This window comes from Sesamum indicum, linkage group LG6 (assembly GCF_000512975.1).
Source record: "Sesamum indicum cultivar Zhongzhi No. 13 linkage group LG6, S_indicum_v1.0, whole genome shotgun sequence".
Classification (NCBI taxonomy): Eukaryota; Viridiplantae; Streptophyta; class Magnoliopsida; order Lamiales; family Pedaliaceae; genus Sesamum; species Sesamum indicum.
The window spans coordinates 4,735,330-4,755,617 of record NC_026150.1 but is presented as its reverse complement, the minus strand read 5'-3'; the positions used below and the strand labels follow the sequence as shown (position 1 = coordinate 4,755,617).

General features: G+C 33.6%; 4 protein-coding genes across 8 annotated transcripts in view; 1 reads left to right on the top strand and 3 right to left on the bottom strand.

The window, feature by feature from the left end:
* The window catches only part of LOC105163964 (tyrosine-specific transport protein), a 7,648-nt gene extending 3,898 nt beyond the window's left edge, over positions 1–3,750 (top strand). Inside the window, 8 exon segments of the mRNA XM_020694867.1 lie at positions 849–933; positions 1,249–1,318; positions 1,704–1,805; positions 1,892–1,944; positions 2,189–2,339; positions 2,478–2,562; positions 2,740–2,868; positions 3,369–3,750. Of these exon segments, the coding sequence (XP_020550526.1) occupies positions 849–933; positions 1,249–1,318; positions 1,704–1,805; positions 1,892–1,944; positions 2,189–2,339; positions 2,478–2,562; positions 2,740–2,868; positions 3,369–3,550 (857 nt within the window). The 3' untranslated portion in view covers positions 3,551–3,750.
* LOC105163736 (probable E3 ubiquitin-protein ligase RHC1A) lies at positions 3,895–5,095 on the bottom strand. Its single transcript, XM_011082185.2, has one exon. The coding sequence runs from the start codon at positions 4,784–4,786 to the stop codon at positions 3,983–3,985; it is 804 nt and encodes a 267-aa protein (XP_011080487.1). The 5' UTR covers positions 4,787–5,095; the 3' UTR covers positions 3,895–3,982.
* Positions 8,048–12,029, bottom strand: LOC105163735 (THO complex subunit 7A). 3 transcript variants are annotated; one of them, XM_011082184.2, is made up of 4 exons: positions 11,854–12,026; positions 10,734–11,347; positions 9,177–9,330; positions 8,048–8,523 (listed from the first exon to the last, which is right to left on the bottom strand). In XM_011082184.2, exons 2-3 carry the CDS (start codon positions 11,322–11,324, stop codon positions 9,199–9,201), a joined length of 723 nt encoding a protein of 240 aa, XP_011080486.1. In that variant the 5' UTR covers positions 11,325–11,347; positions 11,854–12,026; the 3' UTR covers positions 8,048–8,523; positions 9,177–9,198. The 3 variants fall into 3 exon arrangements, with proteins under 3 accessions (XP_011080486.1, XP_020550781.1, XP_020550780.1); XM_020695122.1 differs by lacking the exon at positions 11,854–12,026 and adding an exon at positions 11,688–11,780; XM_020695121.1 differs by lacking the exon at positions 8,048–8,523 and adding an exon at positions 8,547–9,109 and having other exon boundaries at positions 11,854–12,029.
* LOC105163734 (ABSCISIC ACID-INSENSITIVE 5-like protein 2) lies at positions 15,206–18,984 on the bottom strand. Of its 3 annotated transcripts, XR_847944.2 has the most exons (5): positions 18,741–18,984; positions 17,607–18,277; positions 17,425–17,496; positions 15,763–15,906; positions 15,206–15,515 (listed from the first exon to the last, which is right to left on the bottom strand). XR_847944.2 is itself a non-coding variant. In XM_011082182.2 (4 exons), exons 2-4 carry the CDS (start codon positions 18,261–18,263, stop codon positions 15,444–15,446), a joined length of 801 nt encoding a protein of 266 aa, XP_011080484.1. In that variant the 5' UTR covers positions 18,264–18,277; positions 18,772–18,982; the 3' UTR covers positions 15,206–15,443. The 3 variants fall into 3 exon arrangements, 2 of the variants coding, with proteins under 2 accessions (XP_011080484.1, XP_011080483.1); XM_011082182.2 differs by lacking the exon at positions 15,763–15,906 and having other exon boundaries at positions 18,772–18,982; XM_011082181.2 differs by lacking the exon at positions 15,763–15,906 and having other exon boundaries at positions 18,741–18,981.

The window sequence follows — 20,288 nt, the reverse complement described above, 5'->3', positions numbered from 1 at the left end:
TATGGACCAGAACTTCCTTATTATGCTTACAGTTGTCTGATTTGATTGCTTTGGCATATTTAAACATCTGCTCGTCCCATTAGGTGATAAAATCTGCTATTTATGAACTTTACGTGTTTAAATATTCACTGTTTTTCATTGTACACCTGGGGTTCATAATTATTGAACTATGCCGAAGCCTTGATTGATAGGTTCTATATGTCCTACAGAACGTTCATCAATAGAGCGTTAGTTAAGGTGTCCATAAACTAATTTTTATATTCAGTCTTATTCAAATATATATGTCACAAACTAATTTAGTCTGTTATGAGTAAATCTCATGCTTCTTGATTAACTTACCATATTTTATTTTGTCAATAATGTGCAGACATTTGATTGCTTAGACATACTCTTAATATCAGCTTGTCCCCTTTAGATTATAAATCATGTTAATAATAAATTTCACATGTATCAATAATTACTGTTTTCCAGGTCATCTTGGTTTATCATAATTTTCCAAATTATGTCCAAATGGGACTTGATTTATGATGCTTCTACATTTTCACACCCACTATTGCTATTCTGCTATGCTGTGTCTTAAAATGTTTGAATCTTACTTTGCGAATCAAAATATTTCCATTATTACACTGTTGAAGTCGTAAACAGAGTTATAACAAACTGGTGCTTGACTATAGGAACTGATGAGAGTCTGTCATAGATTAAGTCCCATCTGATATTGAAAAACATCCTTACGAATCTCAATATATTTTTTACGGAAGAGTCTAGCCTGCTTGATGCAGGTTTTATTTTGATTTTCCATTTGTTTCTGGAGGATATCAATATCATGAGCCATTTTATATGTTTGTTAGGTGTTGATGGGCAGCGTTATGATTGCAGATGGGAAACGGCTACTTTGTTTTCACTGCTTTTTGGAGGTCTTTGCTACTTCGGAAGGTCGATTCCCTCTTACATTTAAGTGCAACTAATTGCTTGATCTTTATGTGATCTTTCCCTGCCCATTGTACCATAGTGATCTTGGAATTTGCGTTTAGTCAATTTGTAGATACGTGCAGGCAACCTTTTAATTTGGTCTATATTCTTCAGGGAGCTATATTTCATATTATAGCTTGTTTTGTGGGGAAAAATTCTCACAATAGTTTGATAATTTCCACGCTTGTTGTAATTTATACCTTCCAAATACCTTTTCCCTCTGTGTTTTGTTGTCTTCAACAGCTTTCAAGTGACAGTAAGATTTTAATTTCTTCGTAGCCAACGGATTATTGGAGCGGTAAATGGTGCTCTAGTAGTCGGCATCATAGCGTCTTTCACTGCTCTCGTGGTAAATTCTGCCCTTCTTCAATTTCCATATTCTCTGCTATAACTTCAATTTATTTTATTTATGAGTATTTATGCTTTTTATAATATATCATAAACAAAATTTTGATTTGAGAGGTTAGTTGGGTACCGTTTATTACATTGAAACTGCTTCAGGAATTAGCACAGCATTGTTTTTATGTTGTTGAGCATGAGAAGCAATTCACGTTATTTGAAGCATTCACGAATCATTTATGCATACATCGAGAAATTACACAAGTCGAAAACAAGAGAGTAGGGACTTTGATGCCAGAGTTCTGCATAAGTTGACAAACAGAAATAGCATTATTTTGTAGCTAGTTTCTTCCTTTTTTCTTTGTCCAAATTAATTTGGATGCCTATTTTCATAGGTCGTTGCTAGCGGAGACTTACACTGGGATGCTCTTCTACAAGCTAACTTAGAGGCTGCGCCTCGAAGTATACCTATTATAGCACTTTCTTTCGTTTATCAGGTAAGCGGTACATCGTTCACTTAATTCATTCCAAATACGTATGTATTATTTCAACGATGGTTCTTATTAATCTGACTTTGTTGCAGAATGTAGTTCCAGTTCTTTGTACAAATCTCGAAGGCAACTTATCAAAAGTAAGGTGATAACTCTTCGTTATCATGGAACATTATAACCCAAAATTAAGTATCTAAAGTTGTGAACATTAGATACTTTCGTCGAACCATAAGGAGTTCATGTAAACCAGCTCAATTCTTTCTTTTGGTTCAGGGACTTCTATAAGCTGACAAGATTCTTGTGATCCGTGCATATGTTTTCTTGCTGTCTATTTGCTGCTCGTTATGACTAGATAATGTTAGATTATCATTTACGGTGTTGATTTGCAGGACTGCGATAGTTCTGGGCACTGCTATTCCTCTTGCTTTGTTTCTTGTCTGGAATGCTGTTATTCTTGGGACCATTACAACTCCTGAACTGGGCTCAAATACACTTGTGGATCCACTCCAGCAATTGCGATCAACGAATGGAGTTGTTGGGGTCAGTTGCTCTTTCTTTACGATCAATTTTAGTGTTGATTTGACTTCTTCGAGGGATTTATGCTTGAATATATAAATATTTGAATATGCTTGAAATTTAGAAATCACTAATATATATATATATATATATTTTCCGCAGCCAATAGTCGATCTATTCTCGGTTCTTGCAATTGCCACCTCTTACATTGGATTTGTTCTAGGCCTCTCCGACTTCCTTGCCGACTGTAAGTGGATATTTCTCTATTCAAACTTGATATTTTTCCAACTTAAATATGCCATTGTCTGTGCATTTCCTTTCCGGGTAAGTGGATTATTTTTCCTGTTCAATACAACTTCTTATTGACTCAAAAATGATGATTCGTAATTTGTGTTCTGTTGTTGTACTGGAATATCATCGGCAGTGCTAAAACTCCCGTCTGGTCGGAACAAGCCTCTGCCGTATTTACTTACTCTAGTTCCACCTTTGATATTAGCTTTGTTGGATCCAGAGATCTTCTTTAAAGCATTGGATTTTGCCGGGACATATGGAGGTATAAATTTACTTGACATTCCACTCGATTCTTTTTTATATACGTACTTTCACCTGCAGAAATGGTTGCATATCATCATTTCCTCAAAACGGGGTTCTCAATCAACTGAAATACATTAAATGTTGTTTGCAATAGTTTGTGTTTTTGTGGTGGTAATGAGTTGTAGTGAAAGTTGTAAGTTAAGCAGTAGTGAAAGTCACAAGTGTTGAAAAGTGAAAAAAAGTTGGAAAATAACCTTAATATTTACAATGTTACCAATAAGCTGCAGCTGTTGGTACGAAGTTGTTTATAACTTTTGGCTTAAATCAACTTAATTTAAGTAGTTCAAAAGCAGATGTGGTAATACAAAACACTCTTTTCAACTTATTTTGAACAATGAGCTTACAACCACCCCCATAGTCCAAAGAGTCTTACTATCTCAGGAGTTAGGTCATTTTGCACTTCACGTGCTATTTATCGATAAAATTTGCAACATCGCTATTTTCCTCATGCTTCTATAGTGTTGGTGCTGTTTGGAGTTCTTCCTGCTGCAATGTCGTGGTCAGATAGGTACTCAGAATCGTCCGAGTCTCTGAAAATTCCCCTGCTGGTCCCCGGAGGAAAATTGACCCTCTCACTAGTAATGGGAGGTGCAGGCCTCGTCATTCTCACCGAAATTCTTGAGAATTTTGGTCATGCATAGCCTCTATAGTCATAGCAAAAGGACAATATAGTATGTGTAGTTCTACATGTTTCCTGAAGCTGTTGTGACAGGGACCTGGAACCCATGTTTGTTAATATACTGTCAGAATGTGATTAGAAACTATCTGAAGAAACTGGAGGTAACTGTGTTTCTTGCATTCTCTGTTGGACGTGTTATTGTACACGTTTCGCTTGTGTCGATGCCAAAACTCTATGATGTTGCTGTCCAAAAACCTTTGGCAGTATGGATGGCATCGAGCCAGGTTTTCGTTTTCCTATAAACGTAAGAATGCACTGTTACCAGGTAAAGAATGAAAATGAAGAAATTTTCGATTTCATATGACCTATGGGGAGATAAACACACTAATATTGTGCAGTGTATAAATACTTGAATCATTGAGCAGTAAAAATGCTATTTACGTTGCGTTTGATCTTATGAGTGGGAACGCCGCAAGAATGAGAAAGGATTACATGACCCTTGATTTCGAGAATCTCTATCCCTTCTTCCACTTCTTGCACGCGTGCTGCTTGGATTGCCAGCACGAGCGTTCCCAGAACCCGTTGGAGGCAGCTCAGAACGGCAAACAGGGCATGAATTATGTTCAACCAGCCAAGTAACAATGCACTCCGAATGGTAAATATGATCACAGGGCATCTTTCTTGCCTCTGAGCCCAACCGGAATTTCTCCTGACACACTGGGCAATGTGCATCAGTATTAAGATGCCTCTGGGAAATCCTAATGGTTGGCAAAGCATCAATAGCGGAACGAGGAGCAGGAGGCGGACCATGCCTTTCGTTTGTACTCGTCTGCTCAATCAGTTCAGGCAACGTATGCTCGGCAAGGAAATTGTGATAATCAGCATGCTGTTGCCCCATCCAAGGGCCACTATAACCAGAAGGATCCTGAACCGGTACACCAACCGGAGGATAGCCGTGGTACACCAAGAAATGGGCTGGAGGCCCTGGACCGACGCCCTCACCCACACTTCTTTCCGGGATCATGCCTGGTCGAGGTCTAACGTGGAGATGAGGCTGTGCCGTTGCCATTATCTGTCTCATGTAAGCAGCAAATGCACTCATGATACTGGATTCTGTACCCGGCTCATTGCCTGAAGGCGATGCGGCTATGTCGTGCAGCTCCTGAATGAAGCCTCCATGACAGTATGGGCAAACTGAATTTTCAGGGCAAATTGGTGCGCTGCAATGGTAGCACCAATGGGTGTGCACACTTGACATGATTTCCGTGATGTGAATTGCTCTGATATCTAAGTCTACAGCACTGGCCTGTGTGCAGGTGCTTAGAGTTTAGTCACACCAATTTGGATGCATTTACAAACTGTGTGGAAATAACAGTTAAGTTAGGAGCAGTATTACCAACTCAAGGCACACACATGCAGGTAAATTATGGCGGGCTTTTACAAGATTCGTCATAATTATAAATATCCCGTCGTTGTTTGAAAAATTTATAACTATCCACTCAACCCATTATAGGGGCTATTTGTTAGACTGATGTTAATTTCTGAAAAATATTTATAATTTTTAAAATAACGATGAGTATTTGTAAATAGCCAAAGCTCAAGGGAGCCCTTTGTAATTTACCCTAAACAAAAAGGTAGATGAAATCAACATCCTATTAAGTTTAATTATACAAACACCCCATGTTCCCTATAAAATTACAAGTAGACCCCTTAAAATTGTAATTGTAATTAACATCGACAGCCCGTCAGGGGCAAAAACTTACATAGACACCTCATCAGGGCCTATACTTATAATTTTGCAAGGACAGTATACTTATATAATTAAATCTAACATCAGGGTGTATCAATATAATTCATCATAAACAAAATGAAAATATAGATAAAATTATATTTTTAGTCTCATAAAATAAGAGGGCATGTAAATTTCACCTGCCCTCGACAGAGTTTTACTATTATTGAAACATTACTGTACACATAAAATATATTTGAATATGTAAGTACTTTAATCACAATTATAATTTTGGCAAATATAAGCAATGATTTCATGCACAAAAAATGAAGATATTCCTGCAAAAATATTATGAAAAACATTCATATATATCAATAGTTACAGGAATTGTAATGAATGTATCTGAAATTCTTTAAATTAAAATTTTAACCAAGTTCAAAGTGTTTTTCTTATAGAAGAGATAAATTACATTATTTTATTAACTTATCGATAAATTGAGCAGTATATCGATTTGATCAATACACTAATGTAACAAAGAACAACTGAATGAATTAAAATAAATTCACATAAAGTGAGATAAATATCTACATATCTGATGGGATTTGAACCCATGACCTTAAACATGTTTAGACATTAATAATTAGGTTAATACGTAACTGATAAAAAATAATTTATTTAAAAAAAAAACATAATTTCAAAATTTATCAATCCAAATAAAACTTAAAATTTTTCCAGCAAAACATGCGAAATACAACTTCGACCCTTAAAAGCCCACGAATGGTATTGCATATATTATGCCGTACTTGGATAGTTGAATAAACAATACATACATCGTCTATAAAAATAAGGAATGTATAACAATATACAAAGCACTGAATACAACATGAATTTAACACTTATAAAGCTAAGAATTGAAACAAATACAAGAGAAATACAAAAAAAACACACACACACACACAATAACGCGAAAAAGTGACTACTAATCCACACGAAAGAAAATACCAGAATCAGCAGACGAAGGCAAACTCGATGCGTGTGCAAAATAAAATGAGGATTTATAACATCGTCATGGAAAATAATTGAGAAACACAACACAAAAATTAGGCTATTTTAGGAATTTCACATTTGGCACGCCAAATTTGTATCGGTAAATTATTATAAGTGCAAGATTATTTTAGGAATTCCATATTCATGACTTTAATGCGTGTGAAATCAATTTTTATGTACAATAATGATAATAAATAAATAAAACTCATATATATACAGTAAACATTGAGAAAATAAATATTAAGTATTTTCATGTGGAGTAATTATGACGCTATATTTTTCAGTTTAATGAATATTTTACAATATATGAACTATAATTTGAAGTTAATGTTCACAGCGTGTTTATAATATTTAAAAAACGTGGATTACATATCTTATGTTTACTTTGAAATTTAATATTAATATTAATTTACAGTAATTGAGAATCAAAATTGTAGTTATTTGTGCGAAAAAAATAAAATTTGTGGTGAAAACATAAAATAAAAATTGTTTTTACATGCATAGAATTAGAAATTAATTAATGATAAAATTAAATTATAAAGTTATAATTCTTACTTGTTCAAGCATGGTGGAATTAGCTACAAATAAATGCATATAAAATTTCATATTTGGCACGTTATACATTGTTAAATCACAGGGTTAAATACAATTTATCTCTCTCCATGAAATTTATAAAGGAAAAAAAATAATTATGAAAAGATAAAAACCTCTGACATTTGACATATGACGCATACTGCGATCGACACTCCAAAATAACGTATTGGACAGGGAAGCAGTGGCTTGGCTTCAGTCTAGGGCTATTAGCTTATCAAGTTCTAGACGTGAACTTGTATTGCCCGTTAAAAAAATAATAATCAAAATTCACATTAATTTATTTAAAAAATAATCTTTTCAGTATTCGCATTTTTAGTCTCTGCTCTTGTAATTTTTTGAACACCATGTTATAATTCTTTCTAAAATTTCTTTTGCTTTTATACCTTCTGTTTATGTATTTCAATTTTCAACCAATTTATTCATTTGATAGTTTTTCTAATTTTTATTTATTAGATAAAATAAATTTTAGTTTCTATAGATTATTTTTTTTATTCTTGCCGTAATCTCAAGAAATTTATTTATAATTCATTATTCGAATTTTTAAATTAGTTGTTCATTATTTTATTTGGTAGCTTTTTATTCAATTCTTTCGGGACAAATAATCAAGCTTAGGTATAAAAATCGATAACCAAATTCATTTTTATAGTTTAATTGAAGAGTAAATTACAACGACCACTTTTATGATGTTTGACATAATTACGAATACTCACACATTGTTTGAAAAATCATTAATACCCCCTTAATTTTAACGGCCGCTAACAATTACCCAATCCGTTAGATTTTCATCCATTTTTATAGTATACTAATCAAAATGCCCTTGTGGATTAAAAAATATAATTTTATTTATTTTTTAAAATATATATTTTTTTTTATGAACTAAATGAATAATTTTTTTATAATTTTTAAAATTTTTTGATCCATCTCGTTCGATTTTTTTTCTGTAAATGTTTAATTTTTTTTAAAAATAAAAATAAAAAATACAGTAAAAGCAAAATTGGCAATTTCATACTTCCATCGAAAAATGACATAATTTCATCAAACATTAGGATGTATTCATAATTTTTTAAACAACAAAGTATTTGTAATTATGCCAAATATCTATTGTAATTTGTCATTAATTGAAAGTAATCCAAAAATCATTCACAAAAGAGAGCAAACTGTCAGTGTCTTTCAGCCCACAGTGTATTTGGATTCATTGGAACATTTGTTCAACACACAAAAATTAGTACAGGTTCCATCCCTTAGTGAACAGTCCAAGAGGGCCAAAACAAACCCAAACAAAGAGCAAAGTCCTCAAAGGAAAAAGGGGGCGAAATAAATTAAAAAATAAAAACAAAAAAGGAATGCACATCGACTGATAATCACTAGTCGAAACATGGTTAGCCATAGCCGGGCTTCCACATACACTTGTTTTACCCATCAATCCAAGTTATCTTCATTTTCTAAACGAAACTACACGTACATGATATTACAATAAGAGACAGAAGAGCCGTGAAGAATCACCAGAGTTGGACCGACTTGCAAGGCAACGTCTAGATCTGCAGCTCTGGCGAGTACAAGGGATAAGGAGGGGCAAAATAGCAATATACTTCATGAGCTACTCCATTTGGTCCCAGCCCTCCTGACTGTGGACAGGAAAGTGAGAATGTCATATAAATCATGTGCATGGAAGATGGTTGGTTAATGCCTATCGAAAGATTACAAAGAGAAAAAATTCCCAGCAGTTAATATCAGCACAGAAAAGTTAAAACTGGGGAAAGCATCCACACTTCTCTGTAGCAACTGTCTTAAGATCAGATATACTAAAATGAATAGCCAACATTGGAGCTAACTGTTGCAGCTCAAGAAGTCGTGCCAGAATAAGAAGAGACCACATATCAAAATGGAACAAACCCATGAAGTCTCAGGTTTTGCTAGCCATAGTTGGAGCCCTATGGAACCCAAGGGAATAGGATTTCAAATAAAATCATTCAAGAAGAGGTAATAACCTATTCTGGCAAAAGAACATTGTTTTCTTAAATGATGCCGCTGAAACAGCTACAAAATGCACAAAAACTGAGGCCATCATAATCAATAATTTTACTAGTGTTGTATTAACTGCTGCTATGTTAAATGTATAGCAAATAGCATATTGATGATTCACTAATGCCCCCCATGACTGTGACGAGACTGTTTCTTTGTAAGTTGTGTCAGGGATACCAATATGTATTGCTGCACATACAGAAACGACTTAATACACAAAAATAAAATGAAAAGAAGCATGCAAAAATAAGCTTACCAGGTATGGTTCTATTAACCATCTAATCAAGAGCCATAGCTTCAGGACCCCCATTAGCATCCTCCAATCCAGTCCTGTGCTCATCAATTGCTGTTCTCATTTCCTCCATTAAACTTCTCTGTTCTTCCTCAATGGTGTTCTGTAATTCATCCACCTGTAATCAAATGCAGCAAGGACCACTGAGCAAAACAAAGAGATCCCTTCACCAACACCTCATTCAAACCACGAAGGTATTTTATCATTCTTGCTCAACAGAATCTGCTAACATTTGGACTTGGCACTAAAGAATGCAATATAATCCAATGAAAATACACTCCAAAAGATTTCGATGATTTTCATTCTACCCTCATATAGCTATGGTTCATGAAGGCTAATGTAAAGGAACAACATAATCAGTCACATACCCTCGCCAATACTACTTAAAAAGAAAAAGACGTGACAAAAGGAACATGTCTAGACATTGTAAGGTTTTTTCTCTCTGCATATGTCAGATACAATCCCAAAAAGCACTTTTAAGAAGAAGATGCTTACAGTAGTTATGCCATCCATTAAATGAAGTTAAAGGAAACAGTCCGGGGTGGGGGAAGCAAAAGCATAAACCACCCTCAAACGGAAGGAGAGTTCAGTCCCTCCTTTTGTTTATGTGAATTAGCAAGAAAAGGTGAAAAGGTAAAGAAGATTAGAGGAGAAATAGGGATTGCTGGGATTGAAGGGGATAAGCGGGATATATGCAGCAAATAGAATCACATAAAGAGCACAAAAGCACAAGCAGTCAACTTGGCCAATAGTTGTGACCCAAGGAAGGTTCCCATACCTAAGAACTGATTCAACACTATATTCTCAAACCCCTTCTAAAACCCCAAAAAGCCAAAAACTCTACCAAGTAGACCTAACAGCTCCAGAGAACTATAACTGAACCCAGTATTCAAACCTCAAGGCTTACACAATCATGATAAGAAAGGAAAAGAGGAAAGTCCCTCCTCAATCTGGAGAGCTAAGTCAGCTCTCAGGTTGTCCTGACAACAGGTTCGTAAAAAAACCAACTTTACACCCTATTAGCAGAACTATAATGGGTTTAATTCACCCTTATGAAACTGTGAACTAGAGGCACCAAAAAGATACCTGATATAAACAAATTCTGTCATTAGGTTTAAATATTCAATTTCATAGTAGAAAGTAAAAGAACTAATCATTGAGACAATGAAGCGATAGTTTCTGAGGAAGCAATACAGAAACAGCTATAACTTATGCACAACAAGCTTCAGAAACTAGATGTATGTATTTAAGGATTCAACTTATGCAGGAGAAATTCTGTCCATTAATTATCACGCAGTGCAATGGCTTCGCAGATGCAATAGTTGTTTCCACTTTATCTAGCTTAGGATTGATTTATTCTACAGTGCATCGAAACATTTACGAAACCTGTCTTCCAACTAAGATGCAAACACTTCACATCTCATACACATCACAAGACAAGATTTTTTTTTTTTTAAAGGTAAATGAAGAAAGGAAACAAAAGATATAAAACATGATCTGCAAATGAATGATAGCACGCACCACATGCAACAGAAGTGCAAATTGCTTTTTGCGGAGGTCCAGTGTTCTTGAGCCAGCAGTGTTTTCTGCTTCCAACATTGCAATCTCTTTTTCAAGTTCTGTTATGATTTTCTGCGTCTCTGATCTTGGTGGCTGCATAGCAATCAACTTCCTAATAGCTTCACACTCCTCTTTGTGCTGCCTCTCAATCTTGCTCTCTTCCAGCTGTTTCTTCAGATCTTCTATATCATTCTGTGCCTGTAATATTTGCCTATTTATATCGTCTTTTAACTCATTGAAGTTCTCCTTCTCTCTCACATTTGCATCTATAACTGCTTTACTCTTGAGCAATGGAATTTCGAAAGTATTCAGCTCCTGCAAGAAAGCCTTGGCAAGTCTTTCGCAGTCAGCATAGTTATCTGCTTCTTTCTCTACTTCCAGGGCAAAAGCAGTAAACTTCTTCTGAAGTTTCTTCAATGGTGGTTCACCTCTCGTCGTTGTTGTGCGGGTCAGAAGCCTATGCTTGATTATAATGTCATCCTCAAGTGGGCCGAAAGCATAGTGCGCGGCGGCAGTCTCCCCCCTGCCAGGAACTTTCCTCCCTTTCAACATTTAGAATGTCTGATTTGTTATCTCTGCAACAAAACAACCCCCCAGATGTCACCAAACAATCCAAAAACTTCAGACCCAAAATATTACACAAGAATACATCGATTACAACATCTAAACTTGCATTAAGAAGTTCAGGTACAATCCCATATGGAAAATCCTTCATTGGATAACCAAGAATGATCATCTGATATTAAAACTCCAAATTAATTCCAGGTCTTCAAACTATTCATTGCTCAACAAATTCACCAATAATTCCACGCTCTGAGGCCCTGAAAACCTACTGCAGTGCTACACGATTACCAACAAAACCAAGAAACCAATAATCTGCCTCTCTCTCAGACCCAGATGGTAATTTGCACTTACCACCTACTCTCATTTTGAATTGCACGACGAATCTATGCAATTCTACACATTAGGACTCAATTTTTTGGCTGGCCTGACAAGAAGCATGAAAGAAAGCCAAAATCATAATAAACAAAATTAACACATTCTTCAATAAGCAAACAAAAAGTAGAGTTTTGATCACAACCTAGTGCCGGCTGAGTCTGCCGAATGATTGACAGAAAATGCGAGGTGAAGAGTAGGGTTTTGAATTAATAGCTACGTCCAGAACCGAAGAATTTCCTCTTTGTCGGGGATTCGACCAGCCCCTGTGATTGTCGCTTCAGGATGTTAATTTCAGGGCGGAAGAAGCGCGACTTAACGAGAATCAGAAATCACGCGTTTTAATATTCAGTCAAAGCTAATCTATGCCTGTATCTAAATCTATTCCATTATAAAAGAAAACCCTGTTATCATACCAATTTTTGAATATTCAAATTTATTTTTTAATTCATTTATTTTCTTCAATAAAATTTGATCATAATAATATTTTTTTAATAAATTTACTAAAATACCCCTTAAACTCCTTCACTATGTTTGTTTTCATTTTCAAGTTATCTCCAAAACGAATCAAAATATACCCAATATTTGTTATCATTCAAAAACACCTTATTTAGATGTTTTAACTGTTTTAGCATAAATACATACATATATATACACATACATATACATAAATATATATATATAAAAAAATACATGATTTGACAATGAATAATAATTTTTGTTACCCAAAACACAACATAAAACATACAATATTTATTTTAAATTATCTCCAAAAAACAAATCCAAGCATACATACTATCTCTAACAAACACTTATTTATCTTTATTTTTCTCTCTCTATCTCCACAAAACACTCAGAAAACGAATTCAAACACTATGTTTGTGTTTTGGCACTTTAATGTTTTTTAAGCCATTAATCCATAATTGATATCCAACTTATTAATAAAAAATTATTTATAATTCTAAAATATTCCTATACATACATTGAGTGTGTCATGTACAGCTAATTGTTATAAAAGAAATCATTTTATCATGCCAATATTTGAATACCCAAATTTACCTTTAAATTCATTTGTTCCATTCAAATCAAATTTAGTTAGAACAATAATTTTAGAGTTTTTAATATTCTCACAAAAGTTGCAATTTTTTTTCTCTCACCTATTACTCCATATTTTATGCAAACTTCTGGATGTTTATTTTTCTTACAAACTTCTATATTTTGAATAAACGTACAATTATGATATTCTTTTTCTCTGTCATCTCACCCGACATTCTTTCCTATCACAAATCCTTTTCTTTCTTATTACAAATTTTTTTTATATGCTCACGTGAGTTGCGTGCAATTACGACTAGTGCTAATAAACATGAACATTTAGCCCGAAAAACATAGAAAGGGTAATTAATAACATACTTAATCGCTTATTTATTCATGCCACTTAAATATTAAGCTAAATTACAGTAATATCCTCCGAGATTAGGTTGAATTATAGCAACACCTTTTGTATTTTATAAAATTATAACTACATCCCCTAAAGAGTGTTGGTGTAATGTTTTGCAAGGGGTATTTATGTAAATTTTGCATTTAAATAGAGTGTAGAGTTGTAATTATAACTATAACATCATATAGTGTAGTTGTAATATTACAAAAATTAAAGGGTATTTGTGTGTTTTGACATAATTTCAGAAGGTGTCAACCTAAATATTATATTACAAGTCCAATTACATTAGCACATCTGAAGTTAGATTCAAAAACACTATCCCCATCTTATAAAATTACAATTACACCCCTTAGGGTTGTAATTATAATTACAAATGCATTACTATTCAATGGTAAAAATTTACACAAATACCCCTTAAGAATATACTTATAATTTATTAAATACAGGAGGTGTTTGTGTATACTATATATAAACCTAGTCTGAATTAATATCAATATAATTTGCACTATATTATATGGAACAATATTCTATAATAAGTTTCAGATGTATTTTTTGAAATTTTGAAAAAGGGTAAATGTTGTATTTGGTCATTCAAGTTTTCATTTAGATCCATCTTAGTTCCTCAAGTTCGATTTTTTATTTTAGTATTCCTAAATTTTAGTTTTTGTCTCGATTTGGTTCCTCTGACTATTTTTCCGCAAAAATGGGCCAGTTTTTTGTTTTTGGAAGGTAAAATGATCAATCTAAATTTGATTTCTGACTTTAATCTTCAAAATATATAATTATCAAATTAGTCATTTTTAGGCAGAAAATCATTTTTTTTTTATATTTCTGTATGATATATATGATGTAGTTATCTTGTGTGAATAATAAAAATATTAAACTCTTGTGAGCATAATAATAACATATTGCTTAACTAAACATAAAACAGTCTCTTTTTTTCATTTTCAGAAGTTACCAAAAAAATAAAAATTATGAATAAGTTTTATAAAAAACTTATCTAATATGAATATATAATAAAAAAAATCTAAGTCAGTAATTTTTAATCACAGGAGTTAAAGATTTTGAACTTTTTCTATAGAATGGAACTATATTTTTTTCAAAAGAAAAAATTATATATGAAGTCGACACAAAATCTTGTTAAGAAGTATATTTCATCAAAAAAAATTTGAAATCCCAAATATTTCATGTAAATATCGTTAAGGTTTAACTTTTTTAAATTTATCTATAACTCTCAAAATAAAATATTACTGACTTAAATTTTTTTTTACTATACTTGCACATTATATAAGTTTTATAAAATTTATTCGTAAATTTAATTTCTTTTAACTGAAAATGAAAAAAATAAAAACAAAAAAAAAATAAATTTGATTTCTATTAATTGAAAATTGAAAAAATGAAAACAAAAATACGTGACTGCTTATTTTAAATTAAGCAATAATACTATGATGTTCACAAAAGATTAAAATTATTATTATTCACATAACATAATTATATCATATTCCACATACAAGATATAAAAACATTGTTTTCCTCTTAAAAAATGACTAGTTTGACAATAATATAAACTTAAGGAACTAAGAAGAGAAAATTAAATTTAAAATGATCATTTTACTCTACTAAAAGTCAAAATCTCGCCATATTTTCATCGAAGGACCAAACTAAGATAAAAACTAAAATTTAGAAATATTAAAATCAAGAAATAAATTTAAGGGATTAAAGTTATTCTAAATAAAAATTTAAGGGACCAAATATAATATTTACCACTTCAAAAATAATAGAAAAGATTGTTGGATAGTTCCTAGTCCATCATGTTTTGATGTTTGACATAATTATGAATACATTTTCGTTGCTTGAAAAATTACAAATATGATAATGTATCAACTTTTTTTCTACTCATGATTATTATTTCAAAACGCTCCCAACTTTCACATTCTTAATCACTTTTTCCCCTTTTTTTTTTTTTTTTTTAACGAAGCACTTTTGAAAAAGCATAAGTTTCAGTCGTTGACGTTTCACCGTTGTTAATTAGTCAGGCATTCCTTAGTTTCACTATTCATTTATAACAAGACAACTATGTCATGCTTTTAGTTTTACCTCTTCAAGACTTCAAGAATAAGGTTAGTACTCCCTAGGAAAACATAGTTTATACATGTACACACGAACAGAGTACTATGGAAAGTACATCTGCAGAGCAGCCACATCAACTCTACACTATAGTTCACGACGGCTTCACCTATAAACCTGCGGGACTCCCACTCTAAGATTGTCTGAGCTACAAAACTTGTGTGGTGATGTCAGAATGAGCTCGTTCTTCGAAGCTGGTACCTTGGTTCGGAAAAATCACAAGAGACCATCTCCTCGAATTTCTGCAAAGAACAGAAACAACATCAAATAATGTCTTGTGAGAAAGACAATCTTGTTTGTTTAACTAAACTATCCAACAAATATAGCCGGTGAGGCATCATTAAGCAGCAAAAGCGAGAGAAGAATTCTCTCGTTACACAATGACAAAGTTCACATTCGACAACATGTCAACGTTTTACGGTTGATATCAAGAATTATGTGGCATTGTCGTAGCAAGTGCATTGAGATTGATAATCGTTGAAAGACCACCTCAACTAAAAGCTCAAGATGTGAAGGAGGAGAATCATGTAGTTTTTAATATCTCTAACATGCACGTGGTGCTCTTCACGTGCGGGCAGTATTCCTTTTTGTCAAGCCTTGCATGTGAAACTCTGTCTGATCACCAATCACCAACTCCTCAGGGAGATGCAGAAAAGGAAGAAAAAGGATAAGGAAAGTTGCTCATGAAGATAAAAAAGCTATTGTTTCAACAATCAAAGAAGCTACAACTGCTTTCATTAGATAAAACTATTCCGTTAATTGTTCATTCAAATCTTGCTACCCACTTTGAAAGCGATGAGTAAATACTTCGAAATTGAAAGTAAAGGAGAACAAAGATCATTCACAGTCTATCTTAACTAAAGAGGTCGAGTTGGACAAGAATGTTCCTTAGGGTTATGCGAGCAAGAGTAGAACCAAATCATCTCCAGTTCATCTGAAATTAGATCTAGATATTCAATGGTGTAAATAAAGATAACGCAGACATATTAACCTCAGTATGAGCAAGTTGCAGAACCAACCCTCTTAATGCATGCCCAACGTTTTCTTAGATTAGGTTTTAAAGATATAGGTCAAACTCAACAAATCTTGTATCAGTGTACATTTAAGTTTAAATCTTTATTCATTAGACTTAGATGAGAGGAGAATTCAGGTTCTAGCAGCAGAATCTTATGGAGATTTTAACACTAAAGTGTTTAGACATTTATCATTAAATTCTAGGAATGGTCCATTCGGGGTTGGATGAGAGGATTATCTATAAAGATCCCTATATGGAAAATTGTGTCATCCATGCAAAACAACCATGCAGTTCAGGTCAAGCAAGTCATTACTGTGATAGCCAGAAACTCAGCAAGATTTCACGTCACTTTCATCAGACCAGATGCATGCACACGCATATGTGTGTGTATCTTGATAGAGTCTAGAGAGAATGCGTGTTTAGGGATGAACCAACCAAGAAAATTTGCACTCCTCTTTGACTCTAACCTCTGGTTACTGATTTTGTAGATCTGAGTATTTCGTCTAATTAGGGCAACTTCAGAACAAACACAACTTAAACAAAGTCATCTTACATTACAATAACAGCATAAGGTATAAACCTGGGGTGGGTATTGAGGAAATGGAAAAATGATACATCTATTATCCCACTAAGACTAGCATGCATGTAGAGAAGACAGACAATGAGTTTGTTTGTCTGCGTGTGAGCTTGTTTTGGTTGGTTGACTATGCAGTATTCGGTGATCACAACTGAAGTTCCTGTAAATTTCGACAAAGTTCTGCCACCAAATTTTGCCCCTATAAAGATGTCTGCATCCAACTCCTTTACTGTAGCACCTATGACTATCCTACTTGTCACATATGTCCCTATGATCTCCAATACGTGGATTTGTTCTCATCTCTCTTCTTTTTCTATGTAATCAGCAATTTACAAAGCTACGTTTGATGTTTACCAAGTCAAAACTATTTAATTGGCAACGGTTACCATCCTCAACAAGCACTAGATTAGGAAAAACTCCAGTCCTCACTTCAACAAGTTCTAGACTGTTAAGGTGTGCCCAAAATCAGCTACAATTAACGTCACGTGTTACTATTTCTATCATACCACAGAATTGCACACATAGAAAGAGCGGGAAAGATAGAGATAGATAAACTTACCTTTTCTTTCTTAAGCTTCATGTTTTCCTCTTCTAGAAGGGACACCTTGCTCACCAACTCATTGTGGTAAGCCTGTGTACATTTATCACATAGTAAGTACACCAAGGGCACAGAGATGTGAATTAAAAAAAATGAACCAGAAATACGCAAAGAAAGTATAACGCAACAAATCATGATCGTGCCTGCTTTCTTGCCCGCGAGCGTGCAGCGGACTCCCTGTTCTTAATTTTTCGTCTTAGCCTCCTCTCAAGGGACTTCTCGAGGTCTCCAGATTGCCTCTTCCGACCAGGCAGTGGCGTATCTGATAATGCATCAATTGAAGGAGAAGGTGACGACCCTATTTGGGGTGAAAAATTCTGGGAGTTCAATGCACTATCCAAGGACATAACAGGTCCAAGAGAAGCATTGGCTACATGCAGCCCAGCTTTCACAAGGAAATCCTCCAATGTCGTCTCTCCAAGAGTTGGCTCCGTTTCCTGGTTATGAATCTCCTTCACACTACTTATCTTATATCCTTGGTGGATGTCCCTCCATACTTCATCGACCGTCTTCCCACTAAAAGCCCTTATAAGCGACAGGCTTGCCTGCCGCTGGAGCAAGGCGGCAGGGGAAGTGCGAATATGGTTCATACTGGACGGGTGGCTAGCCTCAGCAGCCCACACATTGTTAAGCAATTCGTCGACGTTCATGCTGCCTAATGGTTTATCCAAATCACCTAACTGGTTCCTGACCTCAGCTAGTGTGAGGCTAAACCATGAGTTTTGTCGTGCGATTGGGTGTTGTGCATGAGACTGCAGCCCACCACCACTTACATGAGAATTCATCGTCTGAATCCCCATCCACACTTCAACCCCTGACAATTAGGACAACAATGCAAAGAAAACCCCCCAAAGAAAAAAAAACCAAACTCAGCTATCTTTCAAGAACGCCAACAGATGGTCATTTTTCACACAAAGATTCTTAGTTTTATCATCGCATAAACACCAATACCCCCATGTAATAAACAGCACAAGAACATGAAATCTCTTAAGCAAATGAAAAGAAAAGGCCAGACCCATCAACCAATGATAAAAAAATTTCATACTAAAAACAAAGGAAACATTCAGAATTACACAAAACAACAGAGAACAAATCCTTCACACACTGAAGAACCCTTCAATGGGCAAGAAAACAGACAGCAGATGACTCAATTACCAAAAAGAGAACTCCGTGGAGACAAGAACAACACTGTCTTTCGATTACAACAGCAGTGTATATGCAGTACGTAGTACATAAAAATAGGGGTTGGATTAAAGAAACATTAAAACACTAATTACCTGGCAGCAGAAGAGGATCTGATAATCTGACCTTATTTCACGAATTAGATTGTGGGGAGCGGAAGAAAGAGCAGCGGAAAATCTTAGAGCCCTTTTGGTGTTGTGGCCTTGTTCGAGGGATCCCACGTGTGCATTTGAGTTTTCAGGTCAAACGAATTTTCAATTTGGATGAGTTGTCGGATTCTCGAATATGTACAGTATACAGACCTTCGGGCAATTGCTGTCTGTCGGGGAAATGGCGTTGGAGAAAGATGCTGTGCGCGACTCCATTCATCACCAATTCTCTTAGGCCCAGCCCAAGAACCGAATTAATTTTTTTATTTTATTTAGAGATAATTACATTTGCATCCCAAATTTATAATATATTTATTAATTATTTTTATATTTTGTATAATTACTTAAATCACTCCTGATCGTCAAAAAGATAAATATAATTTGTGTAATTTTGTTAATGTTTCTTAAATATATGTATAATTTTTTTAAAAAAAGAATAATTTATGTAAATAAAGTTGACGTTTTTAATTAGTGTATATATAACTTTTCAAAAGACAAAAGTAGTTTGTGTAAATAAATCATATGTCAGGGAGTATGGATATAATTATAGATTTTATTTAATATAATATATACATATGTTATTTATTATATATATAAAAAAAATTAAACATGTAGTGTACATATATTAAATTGACGGAGAAATTACACCATCTTCTCATAATATTCAACATAATTACACATAGATCTCATAAAATAGCTATTACTCTATATTTATAAAATTACTGATATTATAAAAAAAATAAAAATCTATATTTAACCCCCAATTGATTTATTACACACTTATTACAAAATCTTTTCTAATCAAGCTATCCTATAAGAGTGAAGATGTACCTCATCGCATGCATGCGTCTGTGAAGACGTATAAATTTTGGTAAAAAAAAAAATCATTCAATCTGTAACAAGTAATTGAAAGTAAAATGTGAATTTTTTTTCTTTTTTAATATCAGCAAATTTAATGAGTTTTGATTAGCGCATATATCTATTCGTTAGACAAAAACAATTCAACAAATGTACTAAATATAATTTCTCAAATTTTAGGGAGTCCAAATGTAATTAACCAAAATTTTTAGAAAAGATGATGTAATCATCCTTAAATTAAATAGAAAATTCAATAAAATATTAAATAAAAAAAATTGAATTCAACCGAAAAGTAAAAAGCTCCTCTAGGTTCAAATGAAATCTATACAAAAAGAGATCTAATAATAATAATAATAATAAATATAAAAAAAATAAAGACAAAAAGTATAGCATACAAAAGAATGTTCTCTTTTAATAATAAAGTATAGATATTATATTTACATTCTACCCTATTTTAAAATATTACGCTGCATTTGATTATAATTGAGAAGGAATATGAGGACTTTCAGGTAATAACATTCGGAAAAGGGTTAAATACACTTCACCGCTCGTAACTATTGTTGAAATAACATTTATCATCCCTTAAACTACTAAATATAACACTTACCACCTTAAATTAATTGATTGGACAAAAAG

Bases quoted from the DNA above. Each gene is read 5' to 3' on its own strand.
- LOC105163736 (XM_011082185.2), bottom strand. From the start codon at position 4,786: ATGTCAAGTGTGCACACCCATTGGTGCTACCATTGCAGCGCACCAATT.
- LOC105163735 (XM_020695121.1), bottom strand. From the start codon at position 11,324: ATGTTGAAAGGGAGGAAAGTTCCTGGCAGGGGGGAGACTGCCGCCGCG. The intron at 9,331-10,733 runs GTGCGTGCTATC...ATTTGATTACAG, and splicing joins TTGCACTTCTGTTGCATGTG to GTGGATGAATTACAGAACAC.
- LOC105163734 (XM_011082182.2), bottom strand. From the start codon at position 18,263: ATGGGGATTCAGACGATGAATTCTCATGTAAGTGGTGGTGGGCTGCAG. The intron at 17,497-17,606 runs GCACGATCATGA...AAATGTACACAG, and splicing joins GCTCGCGGGCAAGAAAGCAG to GCTTACCACAATGAGTTGGT. The intron at 15,516-17,424 runs GTAAGTTTATCT...TGTTCTTTGCAG, and splicing joins TGAAGCTTAAGAAAGAAAAG to AAATTCGAGGAGATGGTCTC.